At 45.4% G+C, this 24,845-nt stretch overlaps 1 protein-coding gene and 1 pseudogene across 1 annotated transcript in view; one reads left to right on the top strand and one right to left on the bottom strand.

Moving 5' to 3' along the window:
- Positions 1 to 19,417, bottom strand: part of PPT1 (palmitoyl-protein thioesterase 1) — a 52,046-nt gene extending 32,629 nt beyond the window's left edge. The window contains exons 1-4 of the mRNA XM_077482076.1: positions 19,251 to 19,417; positions 19,053 to 19,162; positions 11,322 to 11,449; positions 8,585 to 8,655 (exon numbers count right to left, since the gene is read on the bottom strand). Of these exons, the coding sequence (XP_077338202.1) occupies positions 8,585 to 8,655; positions 11,322 to 11,449; positions 19,053 to 19,162; positions 19,251 to 19,359 (418 nt within the window). The 5' untranslated portion in view covers positions 19,360 to 19,417. The remainder of the gene's footprint in view (positions 1 to 8,584; positions 8,656 to 11,321; positions 11,450 to 19,052; positions 19,163 to 19,250) is intronic.
- A 4,553-nt stretch (positions 19,418 to 23,970) lies between these two features.
- LOC143986390 (U2 spliceosomal RNA) lies at positions 23,971 to 24,101 on the top strand (annotated as a pseudogene).
- Positions 24,102 to 24,845: the final 744 nt, after the last annotated feature.

Raw genomic sequence — 24,845 nt, 5'->3', positions numbered from 1 at the left:
TGCGGTTGGTGGTATGTAGTCCACAAAGTGACGACCTGTTAGGCGTTCTGGGTTGACAACGTCAACAGCATGTCGTCCAGGTCTGATCCCAGATCCTGATGGTGTCTGGTGTTGGAGGAAAATCTGCTCCGCCACCTTCCAGGTAAAATCCGCATGAATAAGAGGCTTGCGACTCTGTGCTCTATATAGGACATATGCGTTCCAAAGGCATTGCTCCAGAAGATGCCGGAAAAATTAGAGTTACGCTTACCGGTAACGTCTTTTCCAGTAGTCTTTCAGGACAGCCACTATGAGAGATAGACTCCTCCTCTTCCTCTGGAAACACTGCGCCAGCCCATAAATTCTTACTTCCCCTGCCGGACCTCAGTTTATATCGAGAATACCTCCGGCCAGCTGGGGAGACACAAGAACACATTAATAACATATTTATCAAATACCATTATCTTGCTGCGCTCTGGTCTTTTGTAAGACTCCCCCCAATTTTCGGGTGGGAACTAGGGCTGTCCTGAAAGACTACTGGAAAAGACGTTACCGGTAAGCGTAACTCTAATTTTCCCTAATCGTCTTTCAGGACAGCCACTATGAGAGGATAAGCGAGCACTTACCAGTTAGGGTGGGACTACAGCTTGCAAAACCTTTCGCCCAAAGGTTTGCTCACCTGCCGACACCAAATCCACTCTGTAGTGTTTTACGAAAGTGGAATAGCTGGACCATGTTGCTGCTCTGCAAATCTGCTCTGGCGTTGCTCCCGCTCTTTCTGCCTGGGAGGCTGCCATAGCTCTAGTGGAGTGTGCTTTAATACCCACTGGGATTTCTTTCCCTGCAACTAAATAAGCCTGCTCGATGGCTACTCTGAGCCACCTAGCAATAGTGCGCCGGGACGCTTTACAACCTTTTCTGGCCCCGGAAAATAAAACAAATAAGGAATCTGACCTTCTGAATGCCTTGGTCAGTTCCAGATAGTGTAGGATACATCTCCTAACATCTAAATAATGAAACTTTAGTTCCTTCTCACCGGAGGGATTGGGACAAAAAGAGGGCAAAACAATTTCCTGGCTTCTATGAAAGCTGGATGCCACCTTCGGCAAAAAGGCTGGATCGGTCTTTAAAACTATCCGATCCGGAAAGATAACACAAAAGGGAGCCCTGACTGATAAGGCCTCCATCTCACTGACCCTCCTGGCAGTTGTTACTGCTACCAGGAACACTGTCTTCAGAGTAAGTTCTCTCAGAGAACACTCCTTTAAAGGCTCAAAGGGGGGTCCAGTTAAGCTCTGCAAAACTAAAGATAAATCCCATCTGGGAAAGGACAGACCCTGGACCGGTCTCTGTCTGGACAGGGACCTAAAGAACCTGACTACCCATGGGTTGGCAGCCAAATGATCCTCCAAATAAACACTGAGGGCTGATACTTGACCCCTAAGGGTACTAATGGATAAGCCCTTATCTGCCCCGCATTGTAAAAATTCCAACACTGCGGAGGAGCTTCGTACTGGGAAAAAGCTCTCTGCGCACCACTTGTTGAAACGTAACCAGACCCTTTCATAGATCTGGCGAGTTTCCTTCTTCCTACTGTCCAGGAGGGTAGAAACTAGTCTCTCTGAGAATCCTTTAGATTTTAATAAACCCTCCTCAGTAGCCAGGCCGCTAACTTCCACTGGCGTACCTGTGGGCATAGGACTGGCCCCTGAGAGAGGAGATCCTCCCGAGGGGGCAAGAGCAGGGGAGGTTCTACCGCCAACTGCTTTAGCACTGAGAACCATGCTCTCTTTAGCCAATGTGGAGCCACCAGAATCAGAGATGTGCTTTCCATCTGAAACTTTCTCAGAACTGCTGGCAACAACACTGGAGGTGGGAAGGCATAGCAAGTTCTGAAATGCCAATTCTGGCTCAAAGCGTCCACCCCTAGAGCTCCCTCTCCCCTTTTTAGGGAGAAAAAACAGTGGGTTTTTGCATTGTTTTTGGACGCGAACAGGTCCACCTCTGGAGACCCCCATCTCTTTACTATGAGATTGAAGACCTCCTGGTTGAGAACCCAATCGCCCTCCCTCAGCCTCTTTCGGGTGAGAAAATCTGCTACTACGTTTTCCTCTCCCCTCAGGAAAACGGCTGAGAGCGAAAGGGTGTAGGTTTCGGCCCAGGACAGAATCTCTGTCGCTAAAGACAACAGGGCTCCGCTTCTGGTGCCACCCCGTTTGTTCACATAGGCCACTACGGAAGAGTTGTCCGACCGCACCTGAATGTGGTGACCCCGGAGCTCTTCTTTGAAGAATCTGAGGGCTAGTCCCACTGCCCTTAGTTCTTTCCAATTGGACGATCGAGTCAACTCGCCGTCCTCCCAAGTGCCCTGGGCTAGAAGGGAACCCAAATGTGCCCCCCAACCTTTTCCACTTGCATCTGTGGTTACTACCCGAGAAACCGGGATGAGCCACAGACGACCTTGCGACAGATTTGTCACTTTCCTCCACCACCAGAGGGATCTCTTTACCTGGTGGGGAATATGTACTAGGGTGTCTAGGGCCTCCTGACTGTGGTCCCACACCCCTAGGATGAAGGTCTGTAGGGGACGAAAGTGTAACCCTGCCCACTGCACTGCTGGAAGGGTGGATGTAAGAAGACCCAGTACTGACATCAGAACCCTTATGGAAACCAGCTGGTTGCTCTGAAGAGAGGCCACCGCACTGTCCAGTTTTCGTACCTTTTCTCTTGGCAGAAAAACTCTCAACAGTGTTGAGTCCAACAGGAAACCTAGATAGGAGATCTGTTGTGAGGGGATCAGGCTGGACTTTTCCAAGTTCAGAAGCCACCCCAGGTCTGTAAGGACCCTTTTGGTTAGATCCAGATCCTTGACCAACTGTGTTGGGGATGCTGCAAACAGAAGCAGGTCGTCCAGGTAGGCAATTATACATACCCCCTGGAGCCGAAGAAAGGCCATGGCTTCTGCCAGGACTTTGGTAAAAATGCGGGGTGCAGAGGATAGCCCGAATGGCAGGGCCTGAAACTGAAAGTGTACCGTTTCTCCGCCCAGATCTATGGCAAGGCGTAGAAACTTCTGCGAGGCCTCCGCTATAGGGATGTGTAAATACGCGTCCCTTAAGTCCAGAGATACCATGAAGCAGTTGTGGGGGAGAAGCGCTTTTACTGAAAAGATCGATTCCATGCGGAATCTTTTGTATGTCACAGAAGCGTTCAGGGGCTTTAAGTTCAGAATCAACCTGAACTTCCCTGAGGGTTTTTTCACTATGAAGATGTGAGAATAAAACCCCCTTCCCTCTTCTGCTTTTGGGACCCTGAGAATAACATCCTGATTCTCCAATTCCCTCAGAGCTTCTAGCAAGGCCTCGGCCTTTACCATGCACCTGGGTAGATGCGTGACAAGGAGCCTTTGAGGGGGTAGTCTTAGGAATTCCAAGAGGTACCCCCTTCTTATTACCCCTAAAATAAATTGATTGGGGGATATTGTCTCCCACTGTGGAAGAAAGGCCCCCAGTCTTCCTCCCACTGTAGCTGGAAAGTCACATAGCTTTATCTTGGAGGCATTATCCCCTGGCCATGTTTTTAACCAGAGGGCCCTTCTGGCCGAATTGGCTAGAGCCGCCGTTCTGCCCGACATGCGGACGGGCTCAGCAGAGGCATCAGCTATGTAAGTGATCCCTCGCAGCATAGTAGGGAAGGATGACAGAATGGTTTCCTTATCTGTGCCTGCCTCAATATGTTGTTGGATCTGTGAGAGCCAGTGCTCTAAATTGCGAGCCACAACTGTAACTGCCATTTCCGTCTTTAAATTGCCGATAGCCGAGTCCCACGTCTTTTTAAGCAGGGAGTCAATCCTTTTGTCCATGACATCTGCCAAGGCCCCCATGTCTTCAAACGCCAAATCTGTGTGTCTGGAGACCTGGGAGAACGCGGCATCAAATTTGGGACTTTTATTCCAAAGGCATGCCGGGTCCTCTGAAAATGGGAACCTTCTTTTGAGGGATCTAGATAAAAAGGGTTTTCTCTCCGGATCCTGCCACTCTTTTTTAACTGTTTCCATTAAAACTTTGTGTACTGGAAACACCCTTCTTTTTGGCTCCCCTAAACCTGAATACATTTGGTCATGCAGGGTTAGGGGCTTTTTATCCGTCTGGATACCGAGGGTTGCATAAATTGCCTTTAAGAGGTCCTCTACCTCATCAAGGGATAACTTATATCTGGAGGCTTTCCTGGACCCGTCCTGGTCCTCCCCCTCGGAACCCTCCTGGGAATCGGAAGAGGAACTGTCTGGAAGTTCCCTACCTGTCCCTGAAGGGCCTGCAACCTCTGTCCCCCCTGTACTAGCAGGTTGGACTGGAGCAGAACTCTGTGCTAGAGGTGGGGTTGTATCCTGGGGAGATGGACCCGTGGGAAGCTGAAATTTTTCAAAAAGGGACCTAAAAGAAGAGAAGGTGGACGAGAGCTCCTTGACTGAAGCTGCTAGTCCTGACTCCTGTTCAGATTCCCTTTCCCTAACGAGGGAGTCAATACAGCCTTTGCACAACACTTTGGTCCAAGATTCCCCTAAAATGTCCCTACAGGAGGCACACTTCTTTTTAGAGCTATGCGTAGACCTAGTTTTTTCCGTAGCTTTCTAAAAAAAAAAAGGAAAAAAGAAAAAAACAGAAAAAAGACAAAGTCAATCAAAAGCTCGGGATACAACCCTGGGAGTGCACTAGACCCTTTTTTAAAACGAAGGGATCTGAGCCTCCCCTCCCCCCTGGCCACCCAGGGGGTCTGCCCCCCCACCCATGATAGAACCATACATTGGGGTGGGGGGATCCTAGATAGAGAGTACCCCTCCCCAGGGCGCTCTTACCTTAGGAATGCTGGAGATAGAGTCTGTCGTTTGAGCCTCAGCTTCCGACATGACTGCAGGTGGCTGCTTACTACAGAGTTCCACGTTGCCTGTGCACGTTCTGAACTCATCTCCAGCTTGTGCCCGGCCCTCCTATCAGCTCCATGACCCGGAACCGGAAGTCGATCGTATTTCGAGGTCAAGCCTTCGTTTCCGCCGGATACGACGTCGCCCGTCGTTCGGCCCGCTCGGTTCAAAGAAAAAAAGGGGCGGACTGTACCCATGTACAGGGAAATCTTCCGAACGGCTTGCCAGCTGCGTCCCTGTAGACGCGATAGGAGTCCCCCACGACCTGAAGCTGCGCTCGACTCGGAAGGGGTGGCAGTACCTGGTGAGGTAAGTAAACCGTTCGACCCGTCCGACACGCGGACGTTGGTTTCGAACGGTTTGAACCCAGCTTTCTCCAAACGAAGCCCCTGCTTCTTTCAACCGGGTTCTTTTAACGACAAAACGGCCACAGCCTCCCCAGCTGATCGGCCTGGTTCCTTGCACAGTGTCTCCCCGCCGGAGGAAACACTAATAACTGAGGTCCGGCAGGGGAAGTAAGAATTTATGGGCTGGCGCAGTGTTTCCAGAGGAAGAGGAGGAGTCTATCTCTCATAGTGGCTGTCCTGAAAGACGATTAGGGAAATCTTTTTATAATATTTTTTTTGCTGCTTGCGCATAGCCGGATAAAATGTCATTGCCTGATCGGCTCTGTCCACGCCTCCCATAGTGCAATTGTAGTCTATGACGACTTGCGGCTTCAGCACATCTTTCCCACGTTTGGTGTGGACCATGGCAGTGGCGGTATTGTGCACGGTACTCATCAGACACACGTCCTTATCTCGCCATCGCATTGCCATCATTTTACCCTTCTGCCAGGCAACCATTTCTCCGGTTTTTAGATTTTTCCGGGAGAACAGAGATGGCATGTCACGCCGATTGGGCCTAACCGTACCATACGCATCGGTCTTGTTTCTTAGCAAAACATCAAAAAGTTCCGGAGACGTATAAAAATTGTCCATGGTGACACCATATCCCTGGTTCAGCAATGGCTCCAGCAGTGTGAGGACTGATGATGTGGCCATCCCATAGCCGCTGTACCTGGGGTTGAACTTTGTGCCTTTACCGGTGTAAATGACCGCATTCCATATGTACCCGGTGGATGACTCGCAGAGCATGTAGGACTTTATTCTAAATCTCGCTCTTTTGGACGCAATAAATTGTATCCAGCTCAGGCGTCCCTTGTAGGCCATCAAGCTTTCGTCCACGCAGACGTCCCTTTCTGGCATGTAGGTCCGCTGGAAGTTGCTCACAATAATTTGCGATACCTCCCAGATTTTTTTGAGTTTGGGTGCCGGATGCGTGGCCTCATCAAACTCCTCATTGTTCGTGAAATGAAAATATTTCATGATGAGGGAAAAACGGTATTCCGACATCACGGTGCCAAAAAACGGAGTGACCAATAATTTATTGGTGGTCCAGTACCATTTTTGGAGCGGTTTCCCCACCACTCCCTGAAGAATGATGAGTCCCAGGAACTGCCAGATGTCCTCTTTGGTCACAGGTTCCCACTTTCTGCTTCGGGAAAACCTGGCATGCAGCGTAGCGGATTGCTGTACCTGGTAGCGATTTGTCTCAGTGACAATTTTTTCAATTACATCCTCAGTGAGAAATAATTGCAGGTATGCCAGGGGATTGTCACGTTCGACATCTACCTTCATCCCAGGTGATCCAGTGAAAGGGAATCTTGGAGGCGCTACCTGGTCTGTATAGCAGTCGATAGGGCACCAATTGCGCACATCGCTGAGGTCAGATGCAGGATCATCACCGCTGTCACTTGTCAGATCCGTGTCAGTGTCAGACGACAAATCTCCCACCGACTCGCTATCGCTAATTTCTGCGAGCAACTCCGTGTCGCTATCGCTGTCACTCAGCTGGTCCAATGGCGATTTTGTAGCGAATTGGCGCTTTTTTGATGCCATGTTAGATATTATTTTATTGGAGGCAAGGGGCACTGTATGGTTTATCTGTCAGATAGAGATGATACAGTGTAATCCTCTCAGATTACAATGTATCACCTCTATTTATGTGTTTGTGTTGTGTAACTTTTTGAATTTCCCGCCCAGTTCCGCTCCCGTGCGCCGCTGCTGCTCGCAGAGAATGGAACCAGGAAGTGAGGATGGCGTGACCTCGCCGGCGATCGCGTCGGCGATCACAGGGGAGGACACGGAGGACAGCGGAGAACATCGCTGGAGCGCAGGGAGAAGGTAAGATCTCCGCTCGCCGCTCTGCAATGTTACCCCGAGCGTGACTCGGGGTTACCGATAGTACAATAAAAAACCTAACCCGAGTCACGCTCGGGGATACTGCTAGGGAGGTTAAAGAAGATACAGGTCTGTGAGAGCCAGAAATCTTGCTTGTTTGTAGGTGACCAAAATACTTATTTCCACCATAATTTGCAAATAAATTATTTCAAAAATTAGACAAACAATGTGATTGGAAACAAATCCAGGCACTTTTATTAGTTGAGGTATACCTATGACGACAATTACAGGCCTCGTCTTTTTAAGTGGGAGAACTTGCACAATTGGTGGCTGACTAAATACTTTTTTGCCCCACTGTAATAAAAGATTTACAAAAATGTGAGGGGTGTACTCACTTTTATGAGATACTGTATATAAAGATCCCTTTCACACTGAAGCGCTGCTAAAACAGTGCTAAAGCGCCTGTCACTTTTGTGGTTCTTTGGCGGCCCTTTTTTAGGCGCTAGCGGGGTGGTTTTAAGATCACGTGACAACACGACCTTAAAAAAAAGGAAATATAAAGACCAGTTTTGCGGCGCTTTCAAAGCGTTGCCCATTCAGTTCAATGTGCAGGGACGTTTTGAGAGTGCTCAAAGCCCAGCCCAAAGATGCTGTGTCCTGTGATGTACAGGCAGTCCCCGCGTTACGAACACCCGAGTTACAAATGACACCAACTTATGAACAGCCTTAATGCCAGCCGCTTGTGCTTCACGCTGGTCCTGGATACCTCTGAGGAGCTATCTTGCAGCGTTGGACACATCCCCAGAAGTGCCCGGGAAAATCCCACATCCCTGCACAGGCGGAAGTTACACTTACAAATGCAGTGTTCCGCCTTTACACTATTACCAACAAACCTACAGTCCTTATTGTGTCCGTAACTATCTGTACTCCAAGAAAAGGATTTTACAAATAAATCCAAAATCCTAGGTTTTTGTACATCAAAGGACACAGGGTAATTCATAGCTACTTGGTATGTCCCAAAACTACTGAACAAGAGGGGTGGGCAACACAGCAACAAGGCCAGCAAGCCTAAAACAGAATGGGGGAACCCCACTAAAAGTTATTTTGCCCAAAACTGATGTCCCTGGAAATTTTAACATCTGCCTGGTAAATTATAGTAAATGTTTAAAAGGGAAGACCAGGTAAAGCACAGGTCAGGAAAACCTATCACCAAAGACACTAGCCAGAAACTGAGGCTTAGCTGAACTGGGAGCGATTATGCATTTTTTTTTTCTGTGTCCATTCACATGGAGGTGGCAATGTAACCCAAGTAACCATGATGATAGAGTGCCCTGTAATGTATGATTAAAAAATGGTTGTTCCTCCCTTTAAAAATAAAATAAATAATTAAAAAAAACATGGTTACAACAGTTTCTGCCGCTTTGTTCTTGTATTTGAGGCACGAATAAAGTGAAAAATGTACCTTGATGCTGTCCTCCAACTGAAATGAGATTCTTCATGGGAGGGGAGGGACATCTCTGGGCAACAGCCCTCCTGCAAGATAATGTACAGAATGATCCGTCACCTGAAGGTGAAATGTACAGCATGTGCTGTTAGGAATCTAATTGCAATTGTATGGGTCCAATCGTTATTTCTTGGAACAACTATAGCAGTGATGGCGAACCTTGGCACCCCAGATGTTTTGGAACTACATTTCCCATGATGCTAATGCACTCTGCAGTGTAGCTGAGCATCATGGGAAATGTAGTTCCAAAACATCTGGGGTGCCAAGGTTCGCCATCACTGAACTATAGCTATACTGATCAGCGTCATACTAATGATTTATATCAAATGGTGTTGCCATTCAGTATTCAGGCCATGCTCATAATTGTACAGAGACAGATCTACAGCATTAGAGTTCCTGGAAACACAAGTGAACATACTTTTCACATCTGTATAACAATCAGGGTCATCTTTAACGTGGGGCAAATAGGGCAGCAGCCCAGGGCCCAAAGCAGCTGCCAATTGAGCTTGCGCTGCTGCCCACCAGAGTTCTGCCACTTGTTGGCTGCTCACTACGGTTAGTTTTAAATATAGAAGCGCTGCTTCTGTATTTACAAGTGACAGCATTCTCTGCTCTACACATTTCTATATGAGAGCCAAGGAGGGAGGGCTGGGAATGTACATAGGCACAAGCTCCTTGTGAAGCCAGCAGCCTGCATTAACGTCCTCTAAATTTAGCTGCTCTTCTGTAGCTGCACTCTGTGAGGTTTTCTAGATGCTTAGCGAGGATTTGGGAAGGAAGAAAAGCTCTACATTTGGGGGGGGGGTGAGCTTTTTACTTAGGGGGATGGAGAACTTAGATGTACACAGTCCTGCACTCCATACAAAGCTCCCCCCTCAACCCTGCACTTTGCACACAGCGCACCCTTTAACCCTGCATTCCATACATAGTGCACCCCTCAACCCTGCACTTTGCACATAACGCACCCTGTACGTAGCTCAACCAATCGCTGCCTGATCTGCGGCAGTAAGCCCATTTTGAGTCTAGTTGCTATTTAATGCACGTCTCAAAATTGGGCCCCCCGCCCCAAGAAAATGTTTGCCCAGGGCTAATCAATATTAAAGACAGTCCTGATTACAATGAACTTTTGGAGAAAAAAAATAAAAAATAAAAGTTTTCCCTTTGGTTAACTTAACACCAGCAAGTAATGCCTTTCCTCAAGGATTTCATTAAACTGTTTTAAGTAACAAAAGATTAGTACACCCACAATGCTGCATATAGGACTTTTTCACAAAGCAATGAAACACATTAACCTAAACAGATCTTATAGAAAACTGTATACTTTTTCAAAATGTATGGCAACATATCCAGTTTGAATAAGTCCTTAGGCTTCATGTACACCATGCCTACATTCACCGCGGCCATGGGAAAACAGAAACTGTGTCAAATTTGTGATTTCTGCAAATTCTGTTTTCCCACAGCAGGCAGTCAAAACTTCCTATCTTGAACACGATTCTTCTAAATGCAGAGGTGGGAGGTTAAAGCTCACTTAACCGCAGCAGCTCCTGAACTCTGCTAAAAGCCTATGTGTACATTGACATATAGGCTTTTAGGGGGTTGGATTTTGGAGCTTTGTCAAAAAAATTTTTTTTTAAAAAAACGGCAAAAGATCCTAAATGCTTACCTGAGCCCGATCTCAATCCAACGATGTGCACAAGGGCAGTCTCTCTCTCTCTCTCCTCATTGGTCAGAGAGGCAGCAGCAGGATCTAATGGCAATGTCAGTCACAGACAGTGGTGAAGGAGGGACGGGTGGGGCCGATGGACACAGAGGCAGCTCAAGAGCAAGCATGCATAAAAGTCCCCAGAGCAAGGGGCTTGCTGTGGGGGCACTAGGCAGGGGGAGGAGCCAGGTGCATCAGTAGGGGACCTAAGAAGAGGAGTATCGGGGCTGCCAAGTGCAAACTCATTGCACAGAGCAGGTAAATAGAACATATTTGTTTTTTGTTTTGTTTTTTAAATATGCCTTAGAATTACTTTGATTCACATACAAGATATCCACATTGCTAGCAGTTCCTGAACCTCACTAACTATACTAAATATATGCAATTACAGGTTTCTCCTACAACAAAGCTCCTTGTGAAATCTAATATCACAGTCTGTCCTTTTTAATTACACAATGACACTTTGTGTGCAATTGTTTGTTTCCAAAACAGACTTCTACACCCTTCTATTTCTACTGTGAGCAGCAGCAGTAACTTATTTATAACATCCTCTGCCTTCAGATCAGTCCGCTTAGGAGTACTTTCATTCCATTTTACATTCTGAACCCAGCCCTGATGAAGGTAAATTCTGTGGACCCCTGAAATGTGGTGTTGGTTGTCTTTTGCCCTGCTTGTTGTAACCAGCAGAATAATAAAAGACTTTGGATTCCTAAGGATTTTTCATTTGGCCTATCATCAACTCTGGTTGGCAGACATCTGCTTCACTGCACAGAAAGGAGCTAGTATCCCAATCCAACCAAAGCATCGCATATCCACAGGTATCTTAAGATTAGCCCAGTTTTCCCATTCCTTCTATTCATTTTATATATCCAGTAAAAGAGAAAAAGGCTACTTTTCAACTGGTGATGCCAGAAGAAGGTGGTCCTTATCCTCGTTAATAAATGGTGCGCAGTGTTTAATATGAAAAATTTTCCAACTACAGGAAATACTTACAAAAACTGTCCGCCCTGGGAGAAGCCCATGCTGTTGTAGCCCTGCTGAAGATTTGGGTCTTTAGCAAGCTGATCACAAGCAATGTCTACCTGCTTATTTACATTCAGGAAAAAGCTATTCTCCATGTCCTGGGGGAAAAAAAAATAAAAAAATTGTAATAAAATAATTGATGCATACCTAGCACACACATAGTGATGTGAAAAACGAGGTACAATCCATGGTAACTGTTGACCTTCTTAACATATTTCCAACAGGCACACATCATTTTATCAAACTATTATAACAAAGGGAAAATTATATAGGTTCACTGACTAAGCAGATAATAATGGTGTGAGTTTTATAACTAAGTATTCTATAAATCACAAAAAAAAAAACCTAGGTTAAGAGGAGCTCCAGTGCATGTTTACTTCTGGTTTCAATATTTTTATCTAAGGTTTCGCAAAGAAAAGAGCGTATTTACTTTCAAAGTGAATTTTCATTTAGCTTAATAAATAAGGTGACACAATGAAAATTACAATTTGCAAGGAATACTCACTAAATAAGCTAGGAAAATAAAAAGAAGAAGTAGTATACTTTGCAAAGAGAAAAACTCACTAATCTTACTGAAAATACACTTTGACAGTGAACACACTCTACTTTTTTAGTTATCAACCCTATTCTCTTTATGTGTATGCAGATAACAGACAAATGAGGAAGGAGTTATTGTGCTGGATATGCAAACGAGACTGGATGTGGCTGCAAAACTAAATTATGTTATGTAAACGTGAGTGCTATACACGTGATCAACCACAAACAGAAGTGAAAGCAGTCATAAAAAAATATTTTCACTATCCTGATGAACATTTGTACTCTGAATTTATGATGTTCAAACTTCTATCTTATCTTTATCAGTGACCCCCGTCCTTCCTCATCCTTACATCCACCGCATAATTACTGTCAAAACACCGGAGGCACACTGTAAATAATGGTGACACACAGCACAGCTAGGAAAAAACTTTACAATTTTTGCTTTCCTTTTACCCACCTCAATACTTCCATATGTACAGCATCTCACAAAAGTGAGTACACCCTCCACATTTTTGTAAATATTTTATTACATATTTTCATGTGACAACACAGAAAAAAAAAAAAATGACACTTTGCTACAATGTAAAGTAGTGAGTGTACAGCTTGTATAACAATGTAAATTTGCTGTCTACTCAAAAAAACTCAACACATAGCCATTAATGTCTAAATCGCTGGCAACAAAAGTTAGTACACCCTTAAGTGAACATGTCAAAATTGGGTCCAAAGTGTCAATATTGTATGTTGCGACCACAATTTTCCAGAACTGCTTTAACCCTCTTGGGCATAGAGTTCACCAGAGCTTCACAGGTTGCCACTGGAGTCCTCTTCCACACCTTCATGTTGACATTACGGAGCTGGTGGATGTTGGAGACCTTGTGCTCCTCCACCTTCCATTTGAGGATGCCCCACAGATGCTCAATAGGGTTTAAGTCTGGAGACATGCTTGGCCAGTCCATCACCTTTACCCTCAACTTCTTTAGCAAGGCAGTGGTTGTCTTGGAGTTGTGTTTGGGGTCTTTATGGTGGAATACTGCCCTGCGGCCCAGTCTCCGAAAGGAGGGAAACATGCTCTGCTTTAGTATATCACAGTACATGTTGGCATTCATGGTTCCCTCAAACTGTAGCTCCCCAGTGCCGGCAGCACTCATGGAGCTCCAGAACATGACAATCCCACCACCATGCTCGACTGTAGGCAAGAGAAACATTGGCTTTGTACTCTTCACCTGGTTGCCGCCACACATGCTTGACACCATCTAAGCCAAATAAGTTTATCTTGGTCTCATCAGACCACAGGACATTGTTCCAGTAATCCATGTCCTTAGTCTGCTTGTGTTCATCAAACTGTTTGCAGGCTTTGTGGATCATCTTTAGAAGAGGCTTCCTTCTGGGATGTATGCAGACCAATTTGATGCAGTGTGTGGTGTATGGTCTGAGAGACTGACAGGCTGACCCCTCACCCCTTCAACCTCTGCAGCAATGCTGGCAACACTCCTATGTCTATTTCCCAAAGACAACCTCTGGATATGACGCTGAGCACATGCACTCAACTCCTTTGGTCGACCATGACGAGGCCTGTTCCGAGTTGAACCGGTCCTGTTAAACCGCTGTATGGTCTTCGACACCGTGCTGCAGTTCAGTTTCAGGGTCTTGGCAATCTTCTTATAGCCTAGGTCATCTTTATGTAGAGCAACAATTCTTTTTTTCAGATACTCAGAGAGTTATTTGTCATGGAGGTGCCATGTTGAACTTTCAGTGACCAGTATGAGACTATGAGAGCGATAACACCAAATTTAACACACCTGCTCCCCATTTACACCTGAGATCTTGTAACACTAAGTCACGTTGCACCGGGGAGGGAAAATGGCTCATTGGGTCCAATTTGGATATTTTATCTTAGGGGTATACTCTATTTTGTTGCCAGCGGTTTAGACATTAATGGCTGTGTGTTAAGTTATTTTGAGGGGACAGCAAATTAACACGGTTTTAAAAGCTGTACACTCACTACTTTACATTGTAGCAAAGTGTCAATTCTTCAGTGTTGTCACATGAAAAAACATAATATAATAGTTACAAAAATGTGAGGGAAGGAGAGAAAAAAAAAACAGTGTAAAAAAGGAATAAAAAAATAAAAATAAAGTTTAAAAAGTGCCTCTGTACCCCCCACATATATAAACAGTGATTACACCCCAAATGTGAGGCATCACCATGAACATCAGAATGAGAGCAATAATTCTAGTACTAGACTTTGAGTTAGTCTAAACTGGTAAGGTAACCTGCAAAGGCTTTTAAAGCATCAACTATCAATAATTTAAAGTATCTCAGTTTGTCGCCATTCCACAGGCTCATGCAATTTTAAAGCATGACATGTTTGGTATCTATTTATTCGGCATAACATTTACATTTTACCAAAAGATTGGGTATTATATTATGTTTGTGTTCACTAAAAGGCATTAAAGTTTTTTTCCTGAACATTTGAATTTAATCAACTGCTGTGCAAAGATCATGTGACATGAAAATAACACTCAACATTTTATTCTCCAGGACCATATATAATATAAAATATTGGGAGGGGGGGGGGGTCTAAATAATGTTTTGGCAAAGTGGTTAATATGCACACTGCTTCTTAATACTAGGTAGGAAGGCACAAGCTGTGTGAATTTAAAGGTTTGTTTAGACTATGCGTTTACACAGTTGCATTACATTGTACTAGTGAGCTACAATAATGAACTGTAGTGTTTACTTGTTTGATAACATTTTAAAACATCCATGGTTTTAGCCTTATAAATAATTAAAAAATAAATATTTCTTGCCTTTTCTATGCATTTGAAGCAAGCTGTAAGCTAAAAAAAAAAAGTAATGCATTCTGTCCCCACCGACAAAGAGGGACACACTGAGTCTCCCCTTATTAACATACAATGCAGGCCACATTGAGATCTTTATCCCTCATTTAGGATGGAGAGTGTTCAAATATGGTTTACAGCAGATTAGGATCTCCAAACACAGTGCAGTCAGGGTTAATTATAGTAAACATTACCTTCCCAACCCATTCTGTATAGCAGAGAAATTTTTTTATTTTTGTTTAACTTAGGTGACAGAGAACATTTAACAAAGTAGGGATTATACCAATTTGGTTGCAAAAGTGGAAATACTCTTTAAAGTGGCTATAAAGGCAGAAGGTTTTCTACATGAGTGCATGGTTGACTACTGTCAATCAAAGGCAGTGATGAGAGAGTGTGGGGGGGGGGGGGGGGGCAAGCCGTGGGGACACACAGAGCATGGCTCAGAATCAAGCATGCATGAGTGACTTATAGCAAGCGGCTTGCTATGGGGGCACTCCGTAGGAGGGAGCCGACAGCAACCATGGCAAGGGAACCAGGAGGAGGACTGAGGCTACACAAAACCATTGCAAATAGCAGGCAAGTATGCCGCGTTTGTTATTTTAAAAAAAATCCCCTTTACAATCTGGAAAAAAAAAAAAAAAAAAAAACGGAAGGATCACAATTTATGTGTGGTTTCTATTTCTGTGAATAGGGATACGTGAGTGAGGGACTTTTTGCTGTTCTCATATCTGTCTTTGAGAATAGACTTCTTTATATAAACTCCATATTTGATAAAAAAAAGAATCCCTACTATACTGCAGTATATCAAAATGATAATTTGTGATATATTTAGTGACTTTATTACCGATATGATGCTCAGTAATATGAGAGGCATGAGGAGTAAGTGAGCGAGACGGAGAGTTGGGGAATGGTTTAACATTTTATTAGGAGGAGCTATCACGGACTGGAAGTCAAAGGAAGTTGAAAACATTTTACAAGTGGAGAACCGATAACACTTTACTGATGTGGTGGACTCTAACATACAGTATATGGACACATATTTAGTTCAGGGGTTGACAAATTTGCTTGGAATCTAGGAGCCAGCTAAAAAAGTTAAGAGCCAGGTCTGTGACGGCGATCCGGACCTGTCCCTGGCCTGACATGGAGACGAGTGAGGGGAAGATAGCCCCCAGCCCCCCACCTGTCTCCAAGTCATTGCCCATAGCTCTTAGAGGGACTTTTTATTTTTTTCAAATGACAAATTGTTTTTAATTGCATTTTAGTGTAAATATGAGATGTGAGGTCTCTCTGACCCTAGATCTCATATACAAGAGGACCTGTCATGCTTTTTTCTATTACAAGGGATTTTTACATTCCTTGTAATAGGAATAAAAAGTGACACACATTTTTTTTTTTTAAAGAACAGTGAAAAAAATAAAAATAAAAGTTAAAATAAGAAAAAAAAATTATTTTAACCACTTGCTTACTGGGCACTTAAACCCCCCTCAGTCCCAGACCAATTTTCAGCTTTCAGCGCTGATGCACTTTGAATGACAATTGCGCGGGCATACAACACTGTACCCAAATGAAATTTTTATCATTTTTTTCCCACAAATAGAGCTTTCTTTTGGTGGTATTTAGTTACAGCTCGGAGTTTTATTTTTTGCTAAACAAACAAAAAAAGATGCAAAAAAATAAAAAATAAAAAATCATGTTTTAATAGTTTGTTATAAAATTTTGCAAACGGGTCATTTTTCTCCTTCATTGAAGTGCGCTGATTAGGCGGCACTGATGGCTGCATTGGTGGGCACTGATGGGCTGCATTGGTGGGCACTGATGGGCTGCACTGGTGGGCACTGATAGGCATAGTTAAGGCGGCACTAATAGGCACAGATAAGGCGGCACCGATGGGCACAGATAAGGCGGCACTGATGGGCAAAGATGGGCACAGATAAGATGGCATGGATGGGTGGCACGGATAAGTGGCACGGATGGGTGGCACGGATGGGCACTGATAGGTACCACTGATAGATGGGACTGATGGGCACTGATAGGTGGCACTGATAGGTGGCTCTGATAGGTGGCACTGCTGGGCACTGATGGGCGGCACTGCTGGGCACTGATGGGCGGCACTGCTGGGCACTGATGGGCGGCACTGGGTCGCAGCACCTTTGAGGCAGATTGTGGGCACTGTGGGTGGCACTGTTGGTGGCACTGCTGGATGGCACTGTGGGAGCCATTGTGGGTGGCACTGTGGGCACTATGGGCACTGATGGGGGGCACTTACTTTTATTCAGGATGGCACGGCGGTGGGCAGGTGGGCACTGGCAGGGGGCAGGTGGTCCGCTGTATTGCTGGCCGTGATCGGGACTGATGTCCCGATCACGGCCGCCGGTGATCGGCTTTTTTTTTCTCTCCTCGCGCTGTCAGCGCGAGGAGGAATAATAGCCGATTACCGGCTCCGTTCTATCACATGATCAGCTGTCATTGGCTGACAGCTGATCACGTGATAAGGGGTCGGGATCAACCCCTTGCACGGATCGGTGATCAGGCGAGTCTCATGGACTCGCCGATCACAGAGCGCGCCGCGCGCGCCCCTCAGGGGGCGCGCAGGCCGCTCGTATCCGGGACGACGTCAATAGACGTAGTCCCGGAAATGTAGGTCCGCGCTGATGCCGTCATTTGGCAATAGCGCGGATCTGTAGTGGTTAAACGCGCCCTGTCCCGCCAAGCTTGCGTGCAGAAGCGACCGCATATATGAAAGCGGTGTTCAAACCACACATGTGAGGTATCTCTGCGATCGGTAGAGTGAGAGCAATAATTCTAGCCCCAGACCTCCTCTGTAGCTTAAAAAGTGCAACCTGTAGAATTTTTTAAACGTCGCCTATGGAGATTTTTAAGGGTAAAAGTTTGTCGCCATTCCATGAGCGGGCACAATTTTGAAGTATGTCATGTTGGGTATCGATTTACTCGACGTAACATTAGCTTTCACAATATAAAAAAAAATTGGGCTAACTTTACTGTTGTCTTATTTTTTTTATTATTAAATACATTTTCCCCAAAAAAGTGCCCTTGTAAGTCCGCTGTGCAAATACGGTGTGACAGACAGTATTGCAACGACCACCATTTTATTCTCTAGGGTGTTAGAATAAAATATATATATATAATGTTTAGGGGTTCTGAGTAAAGGGAAGGAGATGGAGCTTCCCCTGCCTGCCAGCCTATTAGCATTGCTGGTTGTAATTCCAACGGCCACCACAAGAGGGCGCCAGATTCCAGAAGGAACCATAGGATCGTAGAAGACCTCAAAGCCGGGGGCTCAATTACCGGCCGCCGGCGGCGCGGCCCGACGCGATCACGCTGAGGGGGGTCCACGGTGACAGGATACCCCCAGCTGTGATGCCCCAGGCGCCAGGTCGCTAATTCTAGTTGCAAATGCGACCTGGCGCCCGGGTTTTGTCGAGCCCTGATTTAGTTCACTGTGATTGAATGGTGTATATTAAAAACGTTTTGGATCCCCCCCCCCCATTTATTACTATTATATAAACTGCGGCCCTTTAGGTACTATTCCCCTGCCAGCGACACCACTAACGGGGCACAATTCCTCCCAGCGACACCAACAATGAAGCCCAATTACTCAAACGATGGGACAAAATTCCTCCCAATGACACCAAACGATGCGGCATTGCTTTCTCCCACTGCCATAGGGACTCTCAATATCCACAGTTCATCCCCCCTAAAGTTTTGAAGGACAGTAAACTGGCCCTTTGTTTAGAATGCTTGGAGACTCCCAATTTAGTAGAACAGTATTATGTAGTGGGGATTGTTTAGAGTGTTCATAGTGCTGCCTCAGATCTGGGCCGAAACAACTAATCGATTATGAAATTAGTCGGTCACTAATATAATGGGGAGTAAATCTGAGATATATATATATATATATATATACACACATACATATATATATATATATATATATATATATATATATATATATATATATATATATATACACACATACACACACACACACACACACACACACACTTTGTGCTTTCCAGCACAAAGTGGAAAAAAAGAATTATAATAATATATATATTTTTATCATTATTAATAATAATAATAATAATAATAATAATAATAATAATAGCAGAAATATCATTGTATTTTGTATATCATATAGCTTATGGTTGTTTGTTCCAAAAACACCTTTTATACAAAGTAAATGTGATTATAATCTGGATTTCAGTATGCAGTGTGAATACAGAGATAGCAATGAGGGACTTCCCTTCATTCTGCCATTACACTTGCATTCTCCCTATGCTATCAGACAATGTGTTCCACTCACCTGCACTATGCTGTCTCCTATCTCCAGAGACAGCACATAGATTCCAGGGATCTGCTGCTCCACCAGCTTCTTTATGCCCCCCATACTTAGGGGGTTACAGCAGGAGTCGCCTGGATAGAATAGAACACACAGCAGAGGATGAGTGTACTACACTACAACTAAAGTGAGCAGCATCCCCCCGAATATTACCCTCCTTACCCATTCCATGCCATATAACGAGCGGCACCGGGCCACCAGCCTTGTCCACAAATTCTCCACACACACAGATAATCCACAGCCCGAACAACACAAACTTTACCGACTCCATGTCAGTGCGAGCAATGCTTCCTACTATGGTCACATGACATGTGTCAGCTGACTCCTAGCCCTGAAGGCTCATATGATCTGTAAAGGAGAAAGAATAGGAGGCGGGGCTGATAATGTACTGTAGGCAGGGAGGTGTACAGAGTGAGACAGGTGACATCTCCATAGTGTTTGCAGAGCTAATAACACACTAAAGCCACGTTGTTCTATTTAAGAGGTCTGGTGTGTATCACTGCTTTAAATTAATAAATGACACCAAACCAGGTTCATTTATTGTAAAAAGAGTATTTTTATCACATCATTAGGGTTGCCACCTTTTCTTCAAGTCAAACCTGAACACTTTAGCAGCGCATGATTTTTTTTATTTTTTATATAGTGTAAACTATACATATATTTTGCTATTAAATAACATTTCTAATCATATGAAGTTAATAACAAGAGTCCCCCTTTACATCGGAGTCCACAGAGTTCACATTTTACATCAGAGTCCACAGAGTTCCCCTTTACATCAGAGTCAAGGGGCGACGCTGCAGACTCTGATGTAAGGGAGAACTCTGGGGACTCTAACATAATTCCCACATCCTCTGGGAACCCTGATGTAAGGGGAAACACTGGCTTCTGGTGTAAAGGGGAACTCTGATGTAAGGGGGTGCTCTGAAAAGCCTGATTTACCTTAGTGTACTCACTCAGAGGCAGGTGAGAGAAGAGGGGAGACTTCAGTCACAGACAGGGATGGATGGTGAGCTCACTCACCCCTTGGCAGTCAGCATCTCTAATCCAGATGTATCTGAGGCTGCTGGATTCAAATTTCCGGACCCAACTTTCCTTTTCTGAGGCACAGCGCCAGGGATTGGAGTGTGGGAAGACACAGAGGGGTAGGGGTGGGGGGAAGAGGTACAGGTCGAGCCCTCTCTCCTCTCCCATCTGTGTGTGTTTGGGGGGGGGGGATTGTTAGTGCTGGCTTTGGGCAGTGTAAATAGTGTGTAACAGACACTCTCAGCTTAGACAACTGCAGCCAGCAACCCTGCTGGAAAGCCATAGTCCAGTCTATATAATGTATCCGGGTTTCAGGTGGTCTGAAACCCAAACACATGATTCCAAACCCGAACTGTGAATCCTGGACAGGTGGCAACCCTACCCAACATGTGTGGAGAGATGTTTGTTAAACTGATCATACACTTGTACAATCTGATTGTATAATCTCCTTAAGGCTGAGAATACACAATACAATCTGTACAATCTGCTTAAGGCTGAGCATACACTATACCAAGGCTCGTCATTTCAAGTCCTGAGCTACTGGCTAGGCCTTGGGCCCCTTTCACACAGACGGCTGTTCTGCTGCAGTTTAGCATGTTTATTTTTTTCTGTGAAATTCAAGACTCCAGGCACAGCGATCAGCTGCATTTGTACAGTGCAATTACCTGCGTTTATGTGTGTTTCTGTGCAGTTGTGTTCAGCTGCAGTTATCTAATATAGTTGTTCCCATAGCAACCCTTTTTTTTATTTATTTTTTTGGTCCCTTGAATCCCTTCTCATGCTATCCACAGTTGACACAGAAGACTGCGATTACCTGTGGTTATGTGCATATAGCTGCGCTACATCGCACCTGGACGCATTCAATTCAATTTTTTCTATTCGCACCGAACTGCATGTAACAAAATTGCAGCTAAACGCTGTGTGTGAATGGGGCCATAGGAAAGCATTGTGTGCTTTTAGCTGCGGTAGAAAACTAGAAAATCTGCAACTAAAAGCACCATTCTATCTGTCCATGTGAAAGGGGCCTAAAAGCGTTTGTTAACCCCCCCCCCCCCCAAAAAAAAAGAATCCTGCTCCTTTAAAGCATGTTATACAGCACAGTGCTTGTGCTTTTTATTTTGGCCCCTTGTAATACCTGGCTGATCCTGCCAGTTTCTTCCCTCCCCTTTGTAAACTGACCACAGTGTATCATTGCTGCTGAGCCCTGACACCGTGGTCAGTTTATGCGCCACCATCATCTGCAGCTCTCCTGTCTCTCCTTTCTCCTCCCACCCCGCCTCCCTGCCTGTCTGCCCCTGTGTCAGTGCCTGCATCCTCCCCTCCTGCTGCTCTCATAGTGTTTAAAATGTATATTAAACTGCTGGTTCCCTAATATCAGGTACTCCTGTCTCTGTGTTTAATTAACCACTTGCAGACCGGACCATTTTGCTGGTCAAAGACCAGACCACTTTTTGCGATTCGGCACTGCGTCGCTTTAACTGACAATTGCGCGGTCGTGCGACGTGGCTCCCAAACAAAATTGATGTCCTTTTTTTCCCACAAATAGAGCTTTCTTTTGGTGGTATTTGATCACCCCTGCGGTTTTTATTTTTTGCGCTATAAACAAAAATAGAGCGACAATTTTGAAAAAAACGCATTATTTTTTACTTTTTGTTATAATAAATATCCCCCAAAAATATATAAAAAAACATTTTTTTCCCTCAGTTTAGGCCGATACGTATTCTTCTACATATTTTTGGTAAAAAAATCGCAATAAGCGATTATTGATTGGTTTGCGCAAAAGTTATAGCGTTTACAAAATAGGGATAGTTTTATAGCATTTTTATTAATAATTTTTTATAATTTTTTTTTTTTTACTAGTAATGGCGGCGATCAGCGATTTTTATTGTGACTGCGACATTGTGGGGGACCCATCGGACATTTTTGACAAATTTTTGGGACCATTGTCATTTATACAGTAATCACTGCTATATAAATGCAGTGATTCCTGTGTAAATGACACTGGCAGTGAAGGGGTTAACCGGTGGGTGGCAGTGTAGGGGTTAAGTGTTCCTAGGGGTGTGTTACTAACTGTGGGGGGGTTGGGCTTTCATTTAGTGAACACTGATCTCTGCTCCAATCACATGGAGCAGAGATCAGCGTCACTAGTTGCTAGGCAGAATGGAGAAATGCTGTTTACACGGCATTTCTTCCATTCCGCCTCTCCGTGAGACGATCGCGGGGATGCCGGACCGGACTCACGGGGGTCCCGACCAGCGCGGGAGCGCGCCGCCTCCCTTGTGTCCTGGCTGACGTCAGCAGGGGAATCTTGGCCCTGCCCACTGCATCTGTCAGCTAGGCAGAGGAGACAGCCAGCCGATGACGTGATCATGGGGAACCGCTCTGAAATCCGGTAAATAAGGCATTTTTTAAATAAAACACAGAGACAGGAGCGCCTGTCATTAGGGAGCCAGCTGGATTATGTACATTTGTACAAGTGGGTTAACAAACACTTTAAGGGTTGCCAGTTGCCCCACTCAACCCCTACCCTGCCCCGCCCCTGAACACACCCTCATAAATTATCTCATTAAATTACACTGTTAAATGTGTTATGCAGAATTAAGTTACACAAATAAATATTAACAACAAGTTTATCAGTATCCATCAGTGCCTCCTTATCAGTGCCCATCAATGCAGCCTCACCAGTGCCAATCAATGCATCCTCACCAGTGCCCATTAATGCAGCCTCATTAGCGCCCATCAATGTAGCCTTATCATTGCCAATCAATGCAGCCCAGCCTCATCAGTGCAGCCTGATTAGTGCCCATTAATGCAGCCTCACCAGTGCCCATCAGCGCAGCCTCACCAGTGCCCATCAGCACAGCCTCATCAGTTCCCATCAATGTAGCCTCATTAGCGCAGCCTGATCAGTTCCCGTAAATGTAGCCTCACCAGTGCCCATCAATGCAGCCTCACCAGTGCCCATCAGTGTAGCATTCACCAGTGCCCAATAATGTAGTTTCACCAGTGACCATCAAGGCAGCCTCACCAGTGCCCATCAATGTAGCATCACCAGTGCTTATCAGCGCAGCCTCTTCAGTGACCATCAATGTAGCCTCACCAGTGCCCATCAGCGCAGCCTGACCAGTGCACAAGGATCAGAGAGAGGAGAGGAATAGGAGAGTCAGCTGGATCATCACACAGAGAGAGGATCGCCCTCTGCGACAGGTTTCATTTGAATCGCCCAGCGGCCCCAGTCACACAAAGTCCTGTCTCCTGGACCAGTTCCTATGATAGATGCCACACATTCCAGCATTGGACCAGTGTGTTGTCTATCAAAGGAGTCGGTCCAGGAGGCGGGACTTCAGCCAACAGGCAATTCAAATCAAAGCTTTCACAGTGGGCGATCCCCTCTCTGTGTCATGATTCAGCTAGCTCTCCTCTCTTTTCCCCTGGCTGATCGCTGGAAGACTGGCTCCTATTCAACCCCACCTGCTGGCAGCACTTGTCACCCCCTCCCCTTTCGCACTCACCCTCAAGCTTTTTCTACTTGCCAAATGCGAGCAGGCGAGTGGGAATTGTGAGGGCTGTGCTGTACAATCTCTTTAAAGGATATCTAAAGGTACATTTTTTAGAAACTTTTTTTTTAAAACAAACTTATTATACTTACCTCCCCTGTGCAGTTGGTTTTGCACAGAGTGAGCCCGATCCTCCTCTTCTGGGGTCCCTCAGCAGCGCTCCTGGCGCCTCCTCTTCTCGAGTGCCCTGTCATAGAAGCGCTCTCCCTCTGGGCACTCATGCGGGCACTGTCCCGTGTACTGCTTCTGCGTCTATTGACACAGACAGCAGGACTCAGCCCCGCCCCCCGGATTTGGATTTGATTGCTTCACAGCCTTTTGGCTAAGATCAAGTGTAGTATCTGTTGTTATCAGTTACCAAGTGGTGGGACTGTGCTACTGATCCTGACCTATGGCGGTAGGTTAGGGATGGCAGAGGCTATGGAAATCCACTTGGTGTAATGGTAACCTGGAAGCATAGTTTTGGTGGGAACGGAGCCCAGACTGCTCGACGTTAACTGAGGCCTGGCACTAGGTTCTCCCCAACAAAGCTGGCTAGATCCTGATGGGGATGGAGAGGCACTGTGTCTGGCCGAAGGCCAGGTCCTGAAAAAGAAGCCCCTGGTGTATGTGCTCCTGGAGTGGCAGTCCAGGGGTGCCGTAATTACTCACTGTGAATAGGGGTGTTACTATGAGTTTTATCGGCACCCTACACACTTTTTGCACACCTGCCTCTTGGACTGGGCCTTTTGGCTAGGACCAGAGGAATTTTTTATTCCTGGCCGGAAGGCCGGCCATTGTACTGCACAATGGCACCTGCACTTTCTCAACTTCCCTTTCCCCACCTTTATGTTGTTTGTCTTGTTTTTCACTTCATGCATTTTTTTTTGGTTGTTGGGTTTGTACACATTTCACGTTTGATTAGTGGGGTGTAGGTCCTCGGGCCTGCCCTCAACATTTAGGGAGGGGGTGGACATGGCCTTTTGGCTTGGTTTGCCCTCTCTCATGGGGTCTCCCTTCGGGGGAGCCCCACCTAATACTTTGGGTGGTCTGTTTCGGTAGACCTCCCAGAAAATGTGGTTCGTCTGGTTTCGGCCAGATGGACCATGTGAAAGTATTAAAAACAAAAGTTATTGGCGCACAAATGAATAAAACCTTTTGTAGAGAACGCTTTATCCAAATATTAGGTTAATTGTTG

This window comes from Lithobates pipiens, unplaced genomic scaffold (genome assembly GCF_037356315.1).
Source record: "Lithobates pipiens isolate NorthernLeopardFrog02 unplaced genomic scaffold, aLitPip1_a1.2 Scaffold_16, whole genome shotgun sequence".
Classification (NCBI taxonomy): domain Eukaryota; kingdom Metazoa; phylum Chordata; class Amphibia; order Anura; family Ranidae; genus Lithobates; species Lithobates pipiens.
Note: the sequence above shows the minus strand (reverse complement) of the source record. Positions and strands in the feature narration are given on the sequence as shown.